General features: G+C 41.7%; 1 protein-coding gene across 1 annotated transcript; it reads left to right on the top strand.

Annotated features, from left to right (window-relative positions):
- Positions 1 to 886: 886 nt before the first annotated feature.
- On the top strand, positions 887 to 16,382 carry ccpg1 (cell cycle progression 1). Its single transcript, XM_080765228.1, has 15 exons — positions 887 to 1,009; positions 1,610 to 1,696; positions 2,610 to 2,745; positions 3,249 to 3,331; positions 3,775 to 3,961; positions 4,770 to 5,105; positions 5,796 to 5,908; positions 6,292 to 6,414; positions 8,508 to 8,787; positions 9,473 to 9,632; positions 10,423 to 10,585; positions 11,496 to 11,713; positions 13,105 to 13,408; positions 13,770 to 14,002; positions 14,611 to 16,382. Exons 2-15 carry the CDS (start codon positions 1,637 to 1,639, stop codon positions 14,795 to 14,797), a joined length of 2,583 nt encoding a protein of 860 aa, XP_080621354.1. The 5' UTR covers positions 887 to 1,009; positions 1,610 to 1,636; the 3' UTR covers positions 14,798 to 16,382.
- The last annotated feature ends 93 nt before the right edge of the window (positions 16,383 to 16,475 follow it).

The raw sequence follows: 16,475 nt of genomic DNA, 5'->3' as shown, positions 1-16,475 counted from the left end.
ACACTTGTTTACGGGCCCACCATTTTCAATTCATCAAAACAATTAGACGTAGAATATACACAACTATATAGTCAAAACAGGAAATCATCATAGAGGAGGTAAAAATGGAAAAGAAACATATAGGCTACAGTGAGGGGGAAAAGGGGTGGGTGGGGGATTCAGATTTTATGGGGGCCAGTTTCTAAATGCAGCCGTCCGTAGGTGCCCATTGAGGGCGGTTTTGAAGGAGTCAAGGGTTTGCATGTCTTAATGACTGTTGGTAGGGCATTCCACATTTTGGTGGCATAGGAGCTAAATTAATTTAATCCCTTGTTTGTGCCAAATCTGGGTTGTACATGGTTAGTTGAACTCTCTCTGTGTTGTGGGTGTGGACTTCGTTGACATTAACGAAGTATTTAGACAGGGTATCTTGGTGGTGTCGACCCTAAGCCATTCCAGCCTGTCAAAGTGGGCAGGGGTGAGGTGGGTTCGGGGGGTGAGGCCAAGTGAATCTCTTTCCATCTTTACTCAACTGTGTTCTCACTGTTCTGGGCCTGGCCCTGGACTCAGCTGCTTTGTCACATGTATAGTTTTAACTTGAAATACCTCCAATTTCTCCTGTAACTAAACTCATCTTCTGAAAAAAAGGACTACTTGGAAGCCATTTTGTCTCTGAGTGAACCTACAAATACAGTCCCACTGTATAATGTTTCCTGAAGTTTACATTACTTTCAGTGTGAATCCTAGCCATAGGCGTCCACCGCGGTAGTGAATGGAATGACTGACTGGCTAGACTTGTTTGGTCACGTGACACGGACTCTGCATCAACATTGGGAAGCGTAGCCTCGGACGTCACAAACGTCGGTGTCTCGCGTCATACTGAAACTACAATTCCCATCATTCCATGCGCCAAACCGTCGGCGTTGCAGTGTTTTTGTTGTTAATAGACAACTTAGCCGAGGACATGCTGCAATAATATTTACAGTTGCTCGCCGAAACGGTTTTCGACGTGGTAGCATCAAAGTAAAGGGTAAGATAGTGTAATAGCTTTGTTTGTAATTGCTATTATGTGCATGATGTGAGATGATAGGCACCAATGATCCAGTGTGTTTACGTTCAAAACACCGGAAAGAAGCTAGGCTTTTATGTCATAACGCTATTTATAACCCTGCTTTTTTACGTTTGCAAACTAAAGTTGCCAGGTAGCTACACACGCGGCCCTTTATGTGGCCTTTGTTTCATGTTAAATTAACTTTAACATGATGTGGTTATTAATACAGTAATAGGCCGCAGCATCTTCCCATATGTTACAGCCAGGTTATGCCTCTGCGACCCAGGCCACTAGAGGGCACATGTCTTCCACCCCTTGCATCCAATGATTGATACATGGGCATGGCTCTTATTTTCAACATTCTACCACAATATTGATATGATATATATAACATATTGCCCAGCCCTAGAACACTAAATAGATAGAAATACAAAATGCATTTAGCTTTTCCTGGCCAGTGGCCACCAACAACTGACATTATTTGACTAATTGACACTATTTGATTTACAACAGCTTTACAATAATAGTATAATTCAAATGTTATGCAAATGCAATTTCCATTCATGTTTTTCACTGTAGTTCCTCACTGCCAGAACCGCAAGAACAATGTCAGAGTCATCCAGTGACACAGAGTCTTCCTGTGGGTGGACCATCATAAGTAATGAGGTCAATCCCACTTATCTTCACTTAAATAGATTTTCTCTGTTCATTAATTAGTGATAAATGTTATGTTATAACAAAAGAGATATCCTAACATGTTCATCTAATGTGAGTCAGTTGGCAGTTTTCATATTATAGTTTTTTAATGGTGGTATATTATTGTTGTTGTTGTTCTTGTCAAAATATGACTTTTTTCATGTCTAAGCCTGGTAGGAGTGTCATTTGAAGTTCACTGCTAAAACATTCATGTCAAACAAGACTTGATAGTGATACGTGTTTATTTAAATTATTTTTTGTATAAACAACATTTTTGATTGTTGAGAAATGATGTGTCTTCATGCTTGAGCTAAGTGTAAAAGTGAGTAAAAGGGGACTTTGCTGATATTGAATGTGAATCCTATAGTTTTGTTGTGAGTAGGAGAACATTTGAAAATCAAATGATAGCAGGAATTAAAGCTAAATTAAATGTCACGATTGAAGATGTTGTTAGGCCAAGCCCAATCTGTGATTTGTGAAACCATGTGAAAGGGCACTCTAGTGCTGTGTTTCACTAACAATTATCACAATATGTAAAATTAAGATGCTATCATTGTTATGCCAACCAGAACAAGAAATTGCAGATTGAGGCTTTTTAACCTTTGCTTTCATGAAATACATCAGGGCAGGCCATTTGGGTCGGTTGAACATGTGTTCCATTGCTAGTTTGTAATCCTAAACTAATAACTGAAAATAGTAGATCTAGATGGGCTATTGTCGGTGCTATTGTCGGCGAGTGAGAACTTTAATCCATGTGGAAGTGATATACTAGGCGAGCTCTCCCAACACTCCTCACAATAGAATGATGGGATTCGTGTTAAATATCAGCTAATAGTTCCCTCCTTGAACAGTTTTTTCTTAATGTTTCTGACCGTTTGAAAAGGGGTCAGATATTGAGACTCTGGGGTCAGAGAATCCACTGGAGTATGGGACCAACGCCCCAGAGTATGGGACTGACGCCCAAGAGAGAGCTCCAGAGATGGAACCAGATCTACAGAACCTAGCCACCTCCTTATCTGGTAATACAATACAATACAATACAATACAATACAATACAATACAATACAATACAATACAATACAATACAATACAATACAATACAATACAATACAATACAATACAATACAATACAATACAATACAATACAATACAATACAATACAATACAATACAATACAATACAATACAATACAATACAATACAATACAATACAATACAATACAATACAATACAATACAATACAATACAATACAATACAATACAATACAATACAATACAATACAATACAATACAATACAATACAATACAATACAATACAATACAATACAATACAATACAATACAATACAATACAATACAATACAATACAATACAATACAATACAATACAATACAATACAATACAATACAATACAATACAATACAATACAATACAATACAATGTTGCTGTCAAGCAGAAACCTTAACTCAATATTCTTCTCCATAAGCTTGTTTTATTTTAAATATTTATCACAATGTATTTCAGCTGGGTGTTTGGAAGACGGCAGTGATACACATGATGACAACTTGAAGGAGGAAACCTTAGATGAGACTTTCACTGCCTCTGAGGTGAAAAAAAAACATCAAAATAATTTACACATTACTGGGTTAAAGTCTACTTTTCAGTCTTATTTCCATGTATTAATGCTGTACTATGTAAGTATGTAACTTTCCTCTTCTACTCCGGATTTGAACCCAGTTTTCTGCGCGATTGGTTTTTACCATTGAACTAATAGAGCCTGCTTGCTCAGGCAGGGGATTAATTAAATCTTGACCATCAGGTCAAAATTTGTGTCAGATCCTCAGCTATATCTTGCACCACCCCTTACCCGTTATCCCTAAACCTTTTTGCCATTTTTGAGTGGTGCAACCCATGTGTGTCCCTGGGCTCCTGGTTCTGTCCGAGCACGAAATATAGCGTTCACCACCAAGTGTCACATGGCATACTTGGCATGAAAAAGTTTGAGAAATAACTGCTTTACGCCAGCCACATTGAACATGTTCTCCTGCAGGCAGGGACAGCGCAGGTGACTCTCTTCTCGTCCAGCGACCACTCGGACATCGTGACTTTAGGAGACACGAGGGCGGATGAACACGCTGTGATGGAGCCAGAGGAGACGGTGGCCAGCGAGGAGGACTTCTACCTCGGAACGTCCTCTAGCAGCCAGTACACCTTCAATGCAGTAGAAGTAGAGACTGGTAGGTTTCTCATGGATTCAAGTGCTCAGTCTGATTTCAGTGATTTGGATTCCATAAACAGCCAGCGTGTCTTCCATGGAAGCATGCTGCACAGGGAAAATAGCCGATCTACAATCTCTCATCATTGCATTTGTGACACATTGAGGGGGGTCCTTTAAATTTTTCACAAATCGCACATTCTGGACATAAAAATAAAACGTTTTGAGATTGCATTTTTGTGTTTATTGACATTATGGCTCAAAATGAGATGAAATAGGCATGATCGGCACGTAATAAAACATTAATACAACCTCCCGCTAATGAAAACACTGATTGCATCGCTAGTAGGCCTCGTTGGCCCTCCCTCCGCAGAGCCGGGGGGCTCGATTAGTTTCACTTCCACCAAAACAACAAGACCGCCCCTTATTCGCTCATGTAAGCAAATTCGGCTGGCACCTGCTAAGGAGTTAAACAGAAAGTTATTGCATTATCAGATCGGGAATCGGAACCCAAAGCCTGTGGCATCATCGTCAGGGCTCTAATTACCTGGATCTAATTACCTGATGTCTTTTAGTTTCTTTAGAGCACTTTAAACAAACATTGCCAGTAAAAGTTATCTAAACAAACATTACAAAGTCCATAGACTTAATTAAACCTGACGTAATTCCGAAAACCAGACCTTGGAGGGGCTAGCACCCCTCAAAGATTTGACCATTTTATCATGAGTATTAGGACCAATTTCATGAAGTTGTCCTTCAACAAAGGGTTTAAGTGATTAAAGTAACAGTATAATGGGGAAATCAAAGATGTTTGTGTGTGTGTGTGGTAGTTCTTCCTGTACAGCAGCAGCCGGTGGTGATAAACAACTCCAGCAGCAGCAGTGAGGATGACACGGCAGGCAGTAGCACCACTCCGGTGGTGGTACGGAGACGGAGGTTAAGGAAGAACACCGTCAGCAGTGTGACAGAGCCCGAGGGGGAGGGGGAGGAGGCGCTACCTGAACCAGAGGAGCGCCATGCCTTCTTCCAATCTCAGAAACGGACAGAGGAGGAAGCCCTGGTACGGCCGGCGGCGCAGGGTCACCGTGTCAGCAGCAGCACCCTCAACAGGTGCATCCTCCTGGCTCTGGTTGTAGCCATCAGCATGGGATTTGGACACTTCTATGGTAAATGCAAATGAGTTAATATAGTATTAGAATCATTTGAACCATATGTTATACTTTGGTTATTCAAATTAGCAGATATACAAGCCCATGGTCACTGAGCTTGTAGACTATTATTTTAGAAAATGTGCACATTTTCTTTCTTTGCGTAAGTGAAACATTTGAACTCAAGACTGCTTCTGGACGCCGCTGGTACGAAATATTTTTGCGATGGGGGTTCGCACTCTGTGGCCAAATACATTTAATTTTGGGGCGTCCTTGACATGAAAAACGTTGAGACTGCTCTACAGTGTTTTTTCCCCGCATCTGTACCCCATTTTCCTGATTTCTGAATCCAAGCACTCCCTTTACCTTACCTCAACCTCAACGGTTTGCTTAGAAAACTGCAAGAGAAAACCACAGTTTGTATGCAATGAATGATAAGTAATTTTCATAAAAAACATAGAAAACATTTTCATATGGGCATCTGTGGCCAAATACATGCCCTGGCCTAGGGATGTACCCCCGTTTGAGAAACACAGCTCTAGCCTCTACACAAAATCCCTTTGCTCAAAATTGGCCAATTTACAAGCTTGCCATGCGACGTGTTTCTGTATTTTCGTCCCCAGAAAAGGTACGCTGCTAGGTATCAGGCGGTCTGTAGCTCTTGTTTTGTAGAAACCTAGACATCTTCTACATCTCCATCTCTTACAGCCACCTTCCAGATTCAAGAAAGGCATAAAATAGAGGAGCAGATAAGAGAGAACGAACGTGAAGATGTCAGGGATGTACTTCTGAATAGTTTTCAGAAACGATTCATTGGCAAGGTGAGTAAGATGCTCATAAGACAATATCCTGGTTTTTAAATGTTCTCTCTCTCTCAGATTCTTGTACCACGTGCTACACTTATTTTTTAATTAAATTATTTTTTTGTGGCTTTTGCCTTTATTATTTATGGAGGGACAGACAGTAGTCTGACAGGAAATGGGGAGAGAGATGGGGGGGGGGGGGGGGGGTGACATGCAGTAAAGGCCGTTGGGATTGGGGGTTGAACCCACGGCACACTGCCAGACTGGATTACCAGCCACGGTGCCTGGACCGCTGAGCCACGGCCCAGGCCTGGCAGAGCACACTTCTTATTCAATTCTTATTCACTTATTCATTCAAGTACAAGAGTGTATTATGTTGAGCTGATGTGTTTGTCATGTAGGAGGTGGTTGAGGACCTGAGAGAGGACGTGGATGAGCTGGACATGGTGCATACCCTGTCAGGACTCGTTGAGTCCATCGCCACAGAGAACCAGGAGCTCACCACCAAACACTCCCTCTTAAAGGTACAGTACAAGTCTCTTTTTCCCTTTCAACTAAAAAAGTATACTGTATTGGGAGAACTAGGGATGTGCCGATGAGACGTTTTGGCAGATATTGATATAATTAATTGCTGTTATGGCCGATAACCGATATTACCGATGTCGATATGATCTCCTTCTGTATTAAACAATTATAATAATTTTGTCCATTCTGAAAAATACATGTAACAGGGTGTCTGCACTGCAGGCTTAGGCAAGTCAGATTTAACTTAAATACCTTTTTATATTTAATACTGTGAGCTTGTAGATCTGTTCAAGCTGTTACTTTAGGCTTGTTTATCTGTAAAGACAGACCGATTAATCGGACCGATGAATTAATCGGACTGATTGATTAATCGAACCGATGCTGATTAATCTAAAAACAACTAGAATCAGTCGATACAGATGTGTTTGCTGATTAATCTCCCATCACTAGGGAGAACCCAAGCCCAACTCATAGACCTTTACAAGAGGCAGATGTTTAAGGGAGCCTCCTCCCTCCTGGGGCATCTCAGATCACCCACTTAGGTCTGAGTTTGAACTGTTGCCCTCAGGTTCGTCGGCTGAGGGTGCTACACTACAAAGACTAATCGGTTCAAACTATCCTTTGTCCCCGCTGCTATTCAGCTGCTGAACAGCAGATAGCACTTGATTTTTTGCACTTTTGCTGACACTGCTACTTGTGAATGTAATGAACTCTCTGGGCTGTATTTTGCGTGTCTTAAGTACCAGGTCTTATTCCCTAACTTGAGTAAACTAAAGACCTGGAGGCGTGATCAATGCCATTTGGCTATTCTGAGTGGCCAAAGAGCATTGATCCCGCCTCCAGGTCTTTAGTTTACTCAAGTTAGGGAATAAGACCTGGTACTTAAGACACGCAAAATACAGCCCTCTGTCTCTAGTGCCTGTTGGGATTTAGTCTTTTGTAATGAGTTTGTTGAATGTCGTTTGATGTATGTATTTTTACTATTACCAGGCTGCAAACTAACTTCCCGCAAGGGACAATAAAGTTAACCTTGAACCTTGAATTGTTGATCTCGGGCAGAAACCTCTTCTCTCCATATTTTAACTTTAAAATAATTTATGCCCTACTTGATCATACTACAGAGTAACACAAAATAATCAAAAGTAACAGATCTAGCTCAGAACACGGCCAAAAAAGGGGGCACGGTGGCACAGTTGGTAGTGCTGTCGCCTCACAGCTAGAAGGTCCTGGGTTCGATTCCCACTGGGGACACTGTGGGCACTGGCGGCGTGTTCCCTCCTCCGCGTCATCAGTGCCCATACCCGAGGTGGGGGTTGGCGATAGGGCCTTTCTGTGTGGAGTTTGCATGTTCTCCCCGTGTCCCCTAGGGTAGATACCCTCACAAAAACATGCCGTAATCCTGGTCTCTAAAACTACCTCCCCCTGGCCAGCCGGGGCGCCTGATGGAGGGGAAAGGAACTGGTCGGAATAACGTGTCCCTTCCACGCGCTACGTCCGGCCAGGGAAATTCCCCTCTGTCAGGTGAAAAGAAGCAGCTTGGACTCATGCATAGAAGGAGGCATGAGGTCAGTCCGCTGCCCCCCCAGGTTGGCAGAGGAAGTGTAGCGCCCAGGATTACATTAGATAATTGGCACTGGGTGAAAAAGAAAACTGGGTTACAAAATCGTGGGATAAAAATTATAAAAAAAAAAAAAAAGAACACGGCCAAATTCATGGTGCAGGGTTGTCACAAAAGCTTGTAGCCTGTGAGCTTGTTGATCTGCTACTTATGTATTTGAATCCTGAAAAGAAACTGTTTTGGACGACGTATGAGGTTTCCCGAGAGAGACGATTTCAAGTAATGTATATAGTCGCTATTAGGAAACCGTATGCCCAAACTGTTACTTTTCAGAAAATGGGGAGAAAATAACCTGTGTTCCAATGAATCCTATGCAGTTATTATTTACCTCTTATTAATACTTTTAATTGGTATAATTGTAATTTACGAAAATAATGGTTCTTGCCGCATTTCGGGCAAACAAGGGCAATAATAATAATAAGTTAGTAATTGGTTTGAAGTATTTTCCTATATGCATTTCCCACAAAATAAAAGGCCCAGAGAGACGACCTGCTCACGCAGCTGAAACGGAGCTCTGAGAAGACGGCTGCCCTGGAGTACGAGCAGCAGAAGTTGATGGCGGAGAGCGGGCTGTTGAAGAGTTCTCTGGAGCGCGAGCAGACCTCTCTGTCTGGCCTCCAGGACGAGCTGAGGACCCTGTCTGGCCTCCAGGACGAGCTGAGGACCCTGCACTCTCACATCGCAGACCTCGAGGCCCCGAGGGGCGGCGCCGCCACCGCCGACTCCATTCTACTGGAGAACCAGAGACTGAAAGGTAGGGGTGTCCTGAAATATCCAAATTAAGACCCGAGGCCGATAAATCGGTAGTTCGCAAACGTTTACGTAAATAAACACATTTTCAAGATTTAAAGAAAACAGATGTGTGACGTGATATGCTAACCATGTTCATAGCTTTATTGTTCATATCAGAAAGTGTGGGTGTAGGAAGTCTGATGATCTTTGAAGCAATACGGGTAATACTGAAAAGTTTGTTTCTGTTGGGCATGAACAGTATGGTGTAGAGACACATGAGGAACAGTGCAACAGAACCGGTTGAATAATGCTTTTGCACAATAATATAATTGTGTATAATGATCTAAATTTACGGATTACCCAAATCACCGCACGCACACACAGCAGATGTAGGGCTCAGACAATGTTTAGCGCTTAATACAACTTTAATCCGACCTTGCGGCTAGTATAGTAAACTAATGTTTATATTAGCACATTACATCACAGCCCTGAGTGAAGCTATGAAATGGAAGGTTATCACTTCCGGTTCACGAGCGAGTTCACGGCTCTCTTCTTCTCTCATTTCCGTGCATATTGCTGGCACTGACTGCAGATTCCCCCCAGTGGTCGTGGGATGTTTTGTGTTGAGGTGTGGGTTAAGTCCAGTGTGGGTTGTTTGTAGGGTATGGTATGGTGAAATGTGTGTATGGTGACACCCCTACTGAAAGGTGAACTGGAGGAGGAGAAGATGGTGTTCACCAGCATACAGAGTCAGAGGGAGGCCATGGCGGCCGAGTGCCACACACTGAGGACGAAGCTGGATGAAGAGAGGAGGACCTCAGAGCAGCTCAGGGCCAAGTTGGACCATCTGAGTCACAGCAGGGCGAGGTTATTATGGTTTAGAATACCGAAGTCCTGACGTCACTTGTTCATCCCCTGGGCCACAGAAGTAATTTGTCTATCGAGAATAACATTGGGTCATATTAGAATCTCCTCATATATAATAATTGTGGTCCAAAACTAAACAAATTGTCCCGGCGATATTGTCAGGGAGGTGGCTCTGTATCGTTTACGATAGTCAGTCACTCATATTTGATAGTCTGTTTATGGCCAAAATGTAACTTCATTCACAGGCAGTAACATTAGTGTTTTCCCGCCGTCAGTTGATGCTTCATATCCATATAAGTCAAACCTGCTCATTTGTTTATTTTTGAAACACAGTTCTTATTTGACGCAATATTAAACAAGTCAATGGGAATTTAGAATAGGGAAAAAAACATGACCCAGGTATGCTTAAATTACGTCAGACTTCGGTACTTTAATTTTTACTTTAATTATTTTATTACGTATTGAATTCCTGTTGACACGTAATGACTTCCTTTGAATGCAAACATGCTGCGTGATGACGTGTCAAGTCCTGCATGAATAAAACAATATTAGAGGTGTTTTGGACTTTATTTGTACTTCAGATTTGTTTCTAGTTTCGCTGTTGTTAATTTGAGTCTCGGACAAATTCCATTCATCAAGTTTTTTCTTCATTTATGGATTCTGGATTCACCGCTAAGGAATGTTTCACAAGCTAAAAGTCTGTGTGAGTCAAAGACAACACCGGGTAGGTAAACAATAGAAATTAAGTAATTTGAAGTTTTTCCTTTAACTATAATAACTCTTGCAACAGGTTTGGAGAAGAAGAGGCTGATTCCGAGACAGTGGGAGAGCTGCAGTCTCGCCTGTCGGAGGCAGAGACGAAGCTGAGCTTTGAGCGCCAGCGGTCGGACCTGTGGGAGCGGGAGACCAAAGAGGAGCGAGCCAAAGGCGACACGCAGCCCAAAGTCAAGAAGGCATGGATTAAAGTTCTGTCACCACAACTGTCTTTTTCAGTCAATTTCATGTCTTCTATGGAAGCATGTCGCTCACCGGAAATAGCCGGCTATTTTTGGTTATTAGTTATATTAAGATTAAAGAGCGTTTGAAAAAATCAGTTAGAAAAGTTAGAAAAATCAACAAATCAGCCTGGTGATTCTTTCAGGTATGTGACGCTGTGTCATTTAGGATATTGGGGTACATTTGATGCCATTCTTAATCCGATGAATTAGTACTTTTAAGATGCTTCATGTTCATACAGTATTAGTAAAACAGGGTGATTTTCGGACCACAGTACTTGTATGACGCGATCTAAGGTTTCTCTATGGGGAATTTCTATGGTGAAAATAATCTGTGGGGCCCTCTATTGCAGTGGTTCCCAAACTTTTTTGCTCAAGACCCAAAAGAAATTTGATGTCTCAGTTGCCACGACTGATTTCAGTCTTGTGGATTCCATAGAAGCCAGCATGTCTTCAATGGAAGCAGAAACAATATTACTAAAACCTCATAATTTTACATATTGTGTAAACGGCGCTAGAAGGGGGATGGCGCTCCTTTCATAGTTTCACACTGTCACTAATCACACGTTAGGACAAAATAATTCAGTCGTGAGATTTTATTTTGCTTTAATCCATGTAATGAGTTTTCTGTTCTTTTTTTTGTTTGAAAATCTTTAGAATATGTAAGAAACAAAAACTTAAGGCGTAATTACTCGCAAGTCGCAACCCATACAAATTGGCCCGCAACCCACATATGGGTCCCGACCTACTGTTTGGAAAACAGTGCTCTAGCAACAGTGATGTCAGACTTCGGTGCTCCAGTTTATTCTAATAAACAAACTTGTTTCAGTGGTGAGATTACATCTTTTGCTTCATTCCCATGAGGAAGGCCAAAGAGGGCATGATCGGGAAGGTGAAGGAAACCTTTGACGCGGTGAAGAACTCCACCAAGGAGTTTGTGCACCATCACAAAGAGCAGATCAAGAAGGCCAAGGACGCCGTCAAGGAGAACCTGAGGAAGTTCTCAGACTCCGTCAAGTCCACGTTCCGCCACTTCAAGGACTCTGCCTCGACGCTCATGAACAAGGCCAGAGGGTCAGACCACAGGTAGGCCTGACACAGTCTTTACATAACATTGTAGTAGCCTGTCGTGAACAAGGCCAGAGGGTCAGACCACAGGTAGGCCTGACACAGTCTTTACATAACATTGTAGTAGCCTGTCGTGGGCCAGAGGGTCAGACCACAGGTAGGCCTGACACAGTCTTTACATAACATTGTAGTAGCCTGTCGTGGGCCAGAGGGTCAGACCACAGGTAGGCCTGACACAGTCTTTACATAACATTGTAGTAGCTCATGAACAAGGCCAGAGGGTCAGACCACAGGTAGGCCTGACACAGTCTTTACATAACATTGTAGTAGCTCATGAACAAGGCCAGAGGGTCAGACCACAGGTAGGCCTGACACAGTCTTTACATAACATTGTAGTAGCTCATGAACAAGGCCAGAGGGTCAGACCACAGGTAGGCCTGACACAGTCTTTACATAACATTGTAGTAGCTCATGAACAAGGCCAGAGGGTCAGACCACAGGTAGGCCTGACACAGTCTTTACATAACATTGTAGTAGCCTGTCGTGCAGAAACCTCTTGCTTGATCATACTACAGCATCACACGAAAGCATCAAAAGTATTGTTATTTTTTTATTTGAAGTTTTGGACATATAATATCTCTCTAGAATATAACTAATAAGTGTAGTAATGTCCACAAAATGTGCCTGAAATGCCCAGGATCTGGTGGGGGGGTGCCTATTTACAATGTCTTCGGTTTTGGAGCTGTATAGAATTGTAGGAAGTTGGCTGTCATCCACGCTTTATCTCCTCCAGGCAGATTAGTGTGGATGAGGGGATAGTGGTGGCAGGTCTGTGGATGATGGGGATGGTTGTGGTAGGTCTGGTAGGGTCTGTTTGGGTTTTGGTGTAGACAATTTACTATTATTATTTGAGCTAATGCAATTATTTAGCATAATCCTGTATAAAAACACCTGGAAAAAATGAACAGAAATATGTTATATCCATCATTATTTCCACATCATTGTCTATTCTCTTCTGTCCGCTTTCAACCTGGTCCTGCGCCATATTTTTGACATTTAGGACAAAAAGAAGTTTTTCAACATTTGCAAAAAGTTTCCATAATAGTTAAGTAGTGAAACTTGTCTATCTACAAGCTCACAACACATGGCGATGCGGCGAGTTGTGATCTTGGAGATCAACTATTTAAAAAAATAATAACAGTTATAAAGCATTAATATATATGGCCTGTCTGAGAAACGGAGAGAGAGAGATAGTGATGTGCCTGCTGCCTGCTAATGAGAGAGAGAGGTGGGGGGGGAATTGCACCACTCAGTTCACACGGGTGTGATTTTATTTATATGTTCCAATGTTAAATGCCCAAAACAACAATACAAATATTAATCACAATTATTTGCATGACAAACCACAGGTTTAACCAGAAAGACGCTCGGGAGGAGTCGTGGCAGCACAGGCCTCACCACAAACCCAGCAGCGGCGGCCCCTCCCACAGCGGCCCCTCCCACAGCGGCCCCCACAACCACAATACCCGCAAATCAGGGGCTAAAGTCCACAACGACAGAGGAGAGACGGACCACCAGAGAGCCGACCCCAATAGCTGTTCGGGCGTTTTCGAGTGTGCCTACCAAGAGTCCATGAGTCTCTTCAACAAGGGCATGGGGCCCGTGAGGGCTGATGAGTTCCACCAGCTCCTCCAGAGTTACCTGCAGCAAGAGGTATTTTGATTATGCTTGCACGTCATGGCTCTCCAACATCCCAATGTGACTAAAAACCGAGCTTCAGACTTCACAAAACTACTTCTCGACATTAAGCCCCTGATGACCCACCTAATTTCAAACACACTTTGCAAGACAGAGTTAAGCAAATAGAGGGGGAAGGGAAATGTAATTTTCCCATCTCTTTTGTACACAACAGTTTGTTTTTGTTGATAACATGTATTATTGAGTTAATTTTGTATGCTATGTTGATGAATTGAATACATAGTGATATGACCACAATCAGAAACAAGTCCCCAGGATGTTTTTGTGTTATCTGTATCACATGCTGGCTAATAATGTATTCAATTAATTAATCAAGGTGGACCACTTCCGCCACTGGAGCGAGCTGGAGAAGTTCGTCAACAGCTTCTTCCGCAACGGCGTCTTCATCCACGACCAGATGCTGTTCACTGACTTCGTCAGCGGCGTGGAGGACTACCTGGAGGACATGCAGGAGTATCATGGCCTGGACGACGATGTGTTTGAGGATCTGGACGACTACGTCTACAAGCACTTCTTCGGAGACAGTAGCTCCAAACAGTACGGGCCAAGGTAACGATATACACTCTCATTCTTCAAAATGGTCATATTTATTTATATAGCACATTTCATTTCAATGGAAACAAGCCCTCGTGGCTTTTTGTGTTTTCCTACCATCGTACCACTGTACTATTTGCAAACTGTTGATTGAAGTATTCAATCAGTCAATCAATGGACAGGAATTTTGAGTTCCCCAAAACTGCACAGAGCTGGCTGCAAATGTCTGTGACGATGTCTGGGTTTTGTGAGCTGAATGGAAGGCTTTCAAAAAAATAAGAAGATGGAGTGACTGAGGCCAACAGTATTAATACTATGCTAAATAATTTTATAGTAGTGGGTCCCTCTGTTTCATCTCTCTTATAACTTTTTGGGCAGTTTTGGGCAAGTAAAAACTCCTGAGTAGACATGAATGACTTCAGCGTTCGAGACAACGCTGTTCTGTGTGAAAGCCATTGAACCTCAGAATGGTGAAGTAGAGCAGTGTTCTTCACAGCTTTGGGATGGCTAGCATGACAAAGTCCAAAACATCTGACAACAATTCAGCACTGTTGTGAGATTATAATTCTTTTGTTGTTTGTTGCTTTCATCACTTCATTTCCTTTGTCTCTCTCTGTACACAGCAGGCCTTTTGAAGGTCCGGACCCAGGCGGTAAAGAGGAGGTGGTGAGGAAGCAACAAGGATGCAAGCGTCAACGTGCTGCCAGGACCAGACAGCACAGAGACAACAGGAGGAGGAACACAGACAGACACATGGTGGCTGATGTCAAAATAGAGTTAGGCCCTATGCCGTTTGATCCAAAATATTAACCACATAAAAACGCTCAATATTTAGTCGTCGCTGTCGGGCAGAAACCTCTTCTCTCATATTTTAACTTTCGTAAATTAACACCCTACTTGTTCATACTACACCGTCACGCAATAGTAGCAGATCTGCAAGCTTGAAACATTGCACCAAGCGAAGCGTTTTGAACTTGTCGTCTACTCTTGATTTTGAACATTTCCACCCGACTAAATACTGAATTGACTGGGGTCGGGCTGTAGTGTGTACTGGCTGGGTCCGCTCCTTTTAACCCTCTACACCAAATCTCTTTGCCCAAAAATAGCCGATCTTCAAGCTCTCGACGTGTTTCGTTGCAATGGGTTGTGAGCTTGAAGATGCTCCTACATGTTCCCCCCAGAATAGGGAAGCTAGCGTTCAAGTGGTTAACAAATATGTACAGTGATTTAATCTTCATAGTTATACATTCTGTCTTGAATTATAATATTATTATTATAACTTTTTTCTGTTATTGTTATTTTGCACAATGTTGACTCTCCAAATGCTACTGAATGTCCTCTAGCCTTTAGTTTTCATCACAGCTGTTTCATTCCGCTGAAATTGTTTGTTAATTCTCTGCACAAATAGGCTTGATCGCTAAGTTATTGTCTTACAATATGAAGCTAGAGGTCTACACTCAGTATATACAAAATATATGATATTGGTAGATGGCAGCAAATTTGACTGTAGAACAGATTTGATATATTTTATATCATATATATATATATATATATATATGTGATAGATACAATCGCTGTCAAGTGGAAACCTATGTCCAAAACGGTTACTTTTCATGAAATGTAAAAAAGGAAACTGGCGTTCCAATGGATCCAATGTACAGTAGTTAAGTCACAAGCTTGTGTTAATACTTAACATCTTTTTGTTTCATATTTATACATTTTAAAACACTCTTAACCACTTTCAACCTGGTGTACCTATTTTTATTTGGGCATGTCTGTATAGGACGAAATTGTCAACTCTAGATTTGACCAAAATAACAGAACTACAAGCTCACAAGCCACAGTGTGACATGTTGAGAGCCTGTAAATCAGCTATTTTTGTACACACTGTCATACGACAGAGTGTAAAACAGGCCATTATGAAAAATCATAAAAAGATTATATTATATAAAAAGGTTTCTGCCCAACAGACGTCATGGACATTTAGGAAATGTAGATGGCCAAAATGATAAGGGCTTGTTATAAGGTTCCATGCTGAAGCACTTAAAACATAACTGTCATAAAAGACAATTAAAAACAAAATTAGTTTTACTATTGTGGCCCCAAATAAACTTTCACAAATAGAGAAACCACTGAAGTTCAATGTTTAAAAATGTTTGTTTCATATTTTATTTTCTGGAACATATGTAGTTTTTCAGCATGTCATAAGAGAATGTTTTCAAGCTCACATGTTGAGTTTGTAGATTGGCTATTTTCAATTTTTTATTTTGTGGTTAAATGCGGTTTTCAACATTCCATATTTCGTTTTTTTTAACCAGAGAATATTATTTAATTTTGTTCAGATGTGTTGAGAGTTGCTGCTTCCCAATAAAGATTTATCTTAACGGAATGAAAATCTGACTTGTGCATGGATAAAAATTCTCACGACTAATTTGGGTTTCATGAAAGTCAGCATGTCATGCACCAAAAATAGCTTTTTTGGGGGGTT

The sequence above is a fragment of the Protomyctophum bolini genome (assembly GCF_963924005.1).
Source record: "Protomyctophum bolini genome assembly, chromosome: 1".
In the NCBI taxonomy this organism is placed as follows: Eukaryota; Metazoa; Chordata; class Actinopteri; order Myctophiformes; family Myctophidae; genus Protomyctophum; species Protomyctophum bolini.
The sequence above is the reverse complement of the archived record's forward strand: the minus strand, read 5'-3'. Positions and strand labels throughout refer to the sequence as shown.

Coding starts and splice junctions, on each gene's coding strand:
- ccpg1 (XM_080765228.1), top strand. CDS start 1,637: ATGTCAGAGTCATCCAGTGACACAGAGTCTTCCTGTGGGTGGACCATC. Junction 6,415..8,507: donor CCAAACACTCCCTCTTAAAG/GTACAGTACAAG, acceptor ACAAAATAAAAG/GCCCAGAGAGACGACCTGCT. Junction 13,409..13,769: donor AGAGTTACCTGCAGCAAGAG/GTATTTTGATTA, acceptor TAATTAATCAAG/GTGGACCACTTCCGCCACTG.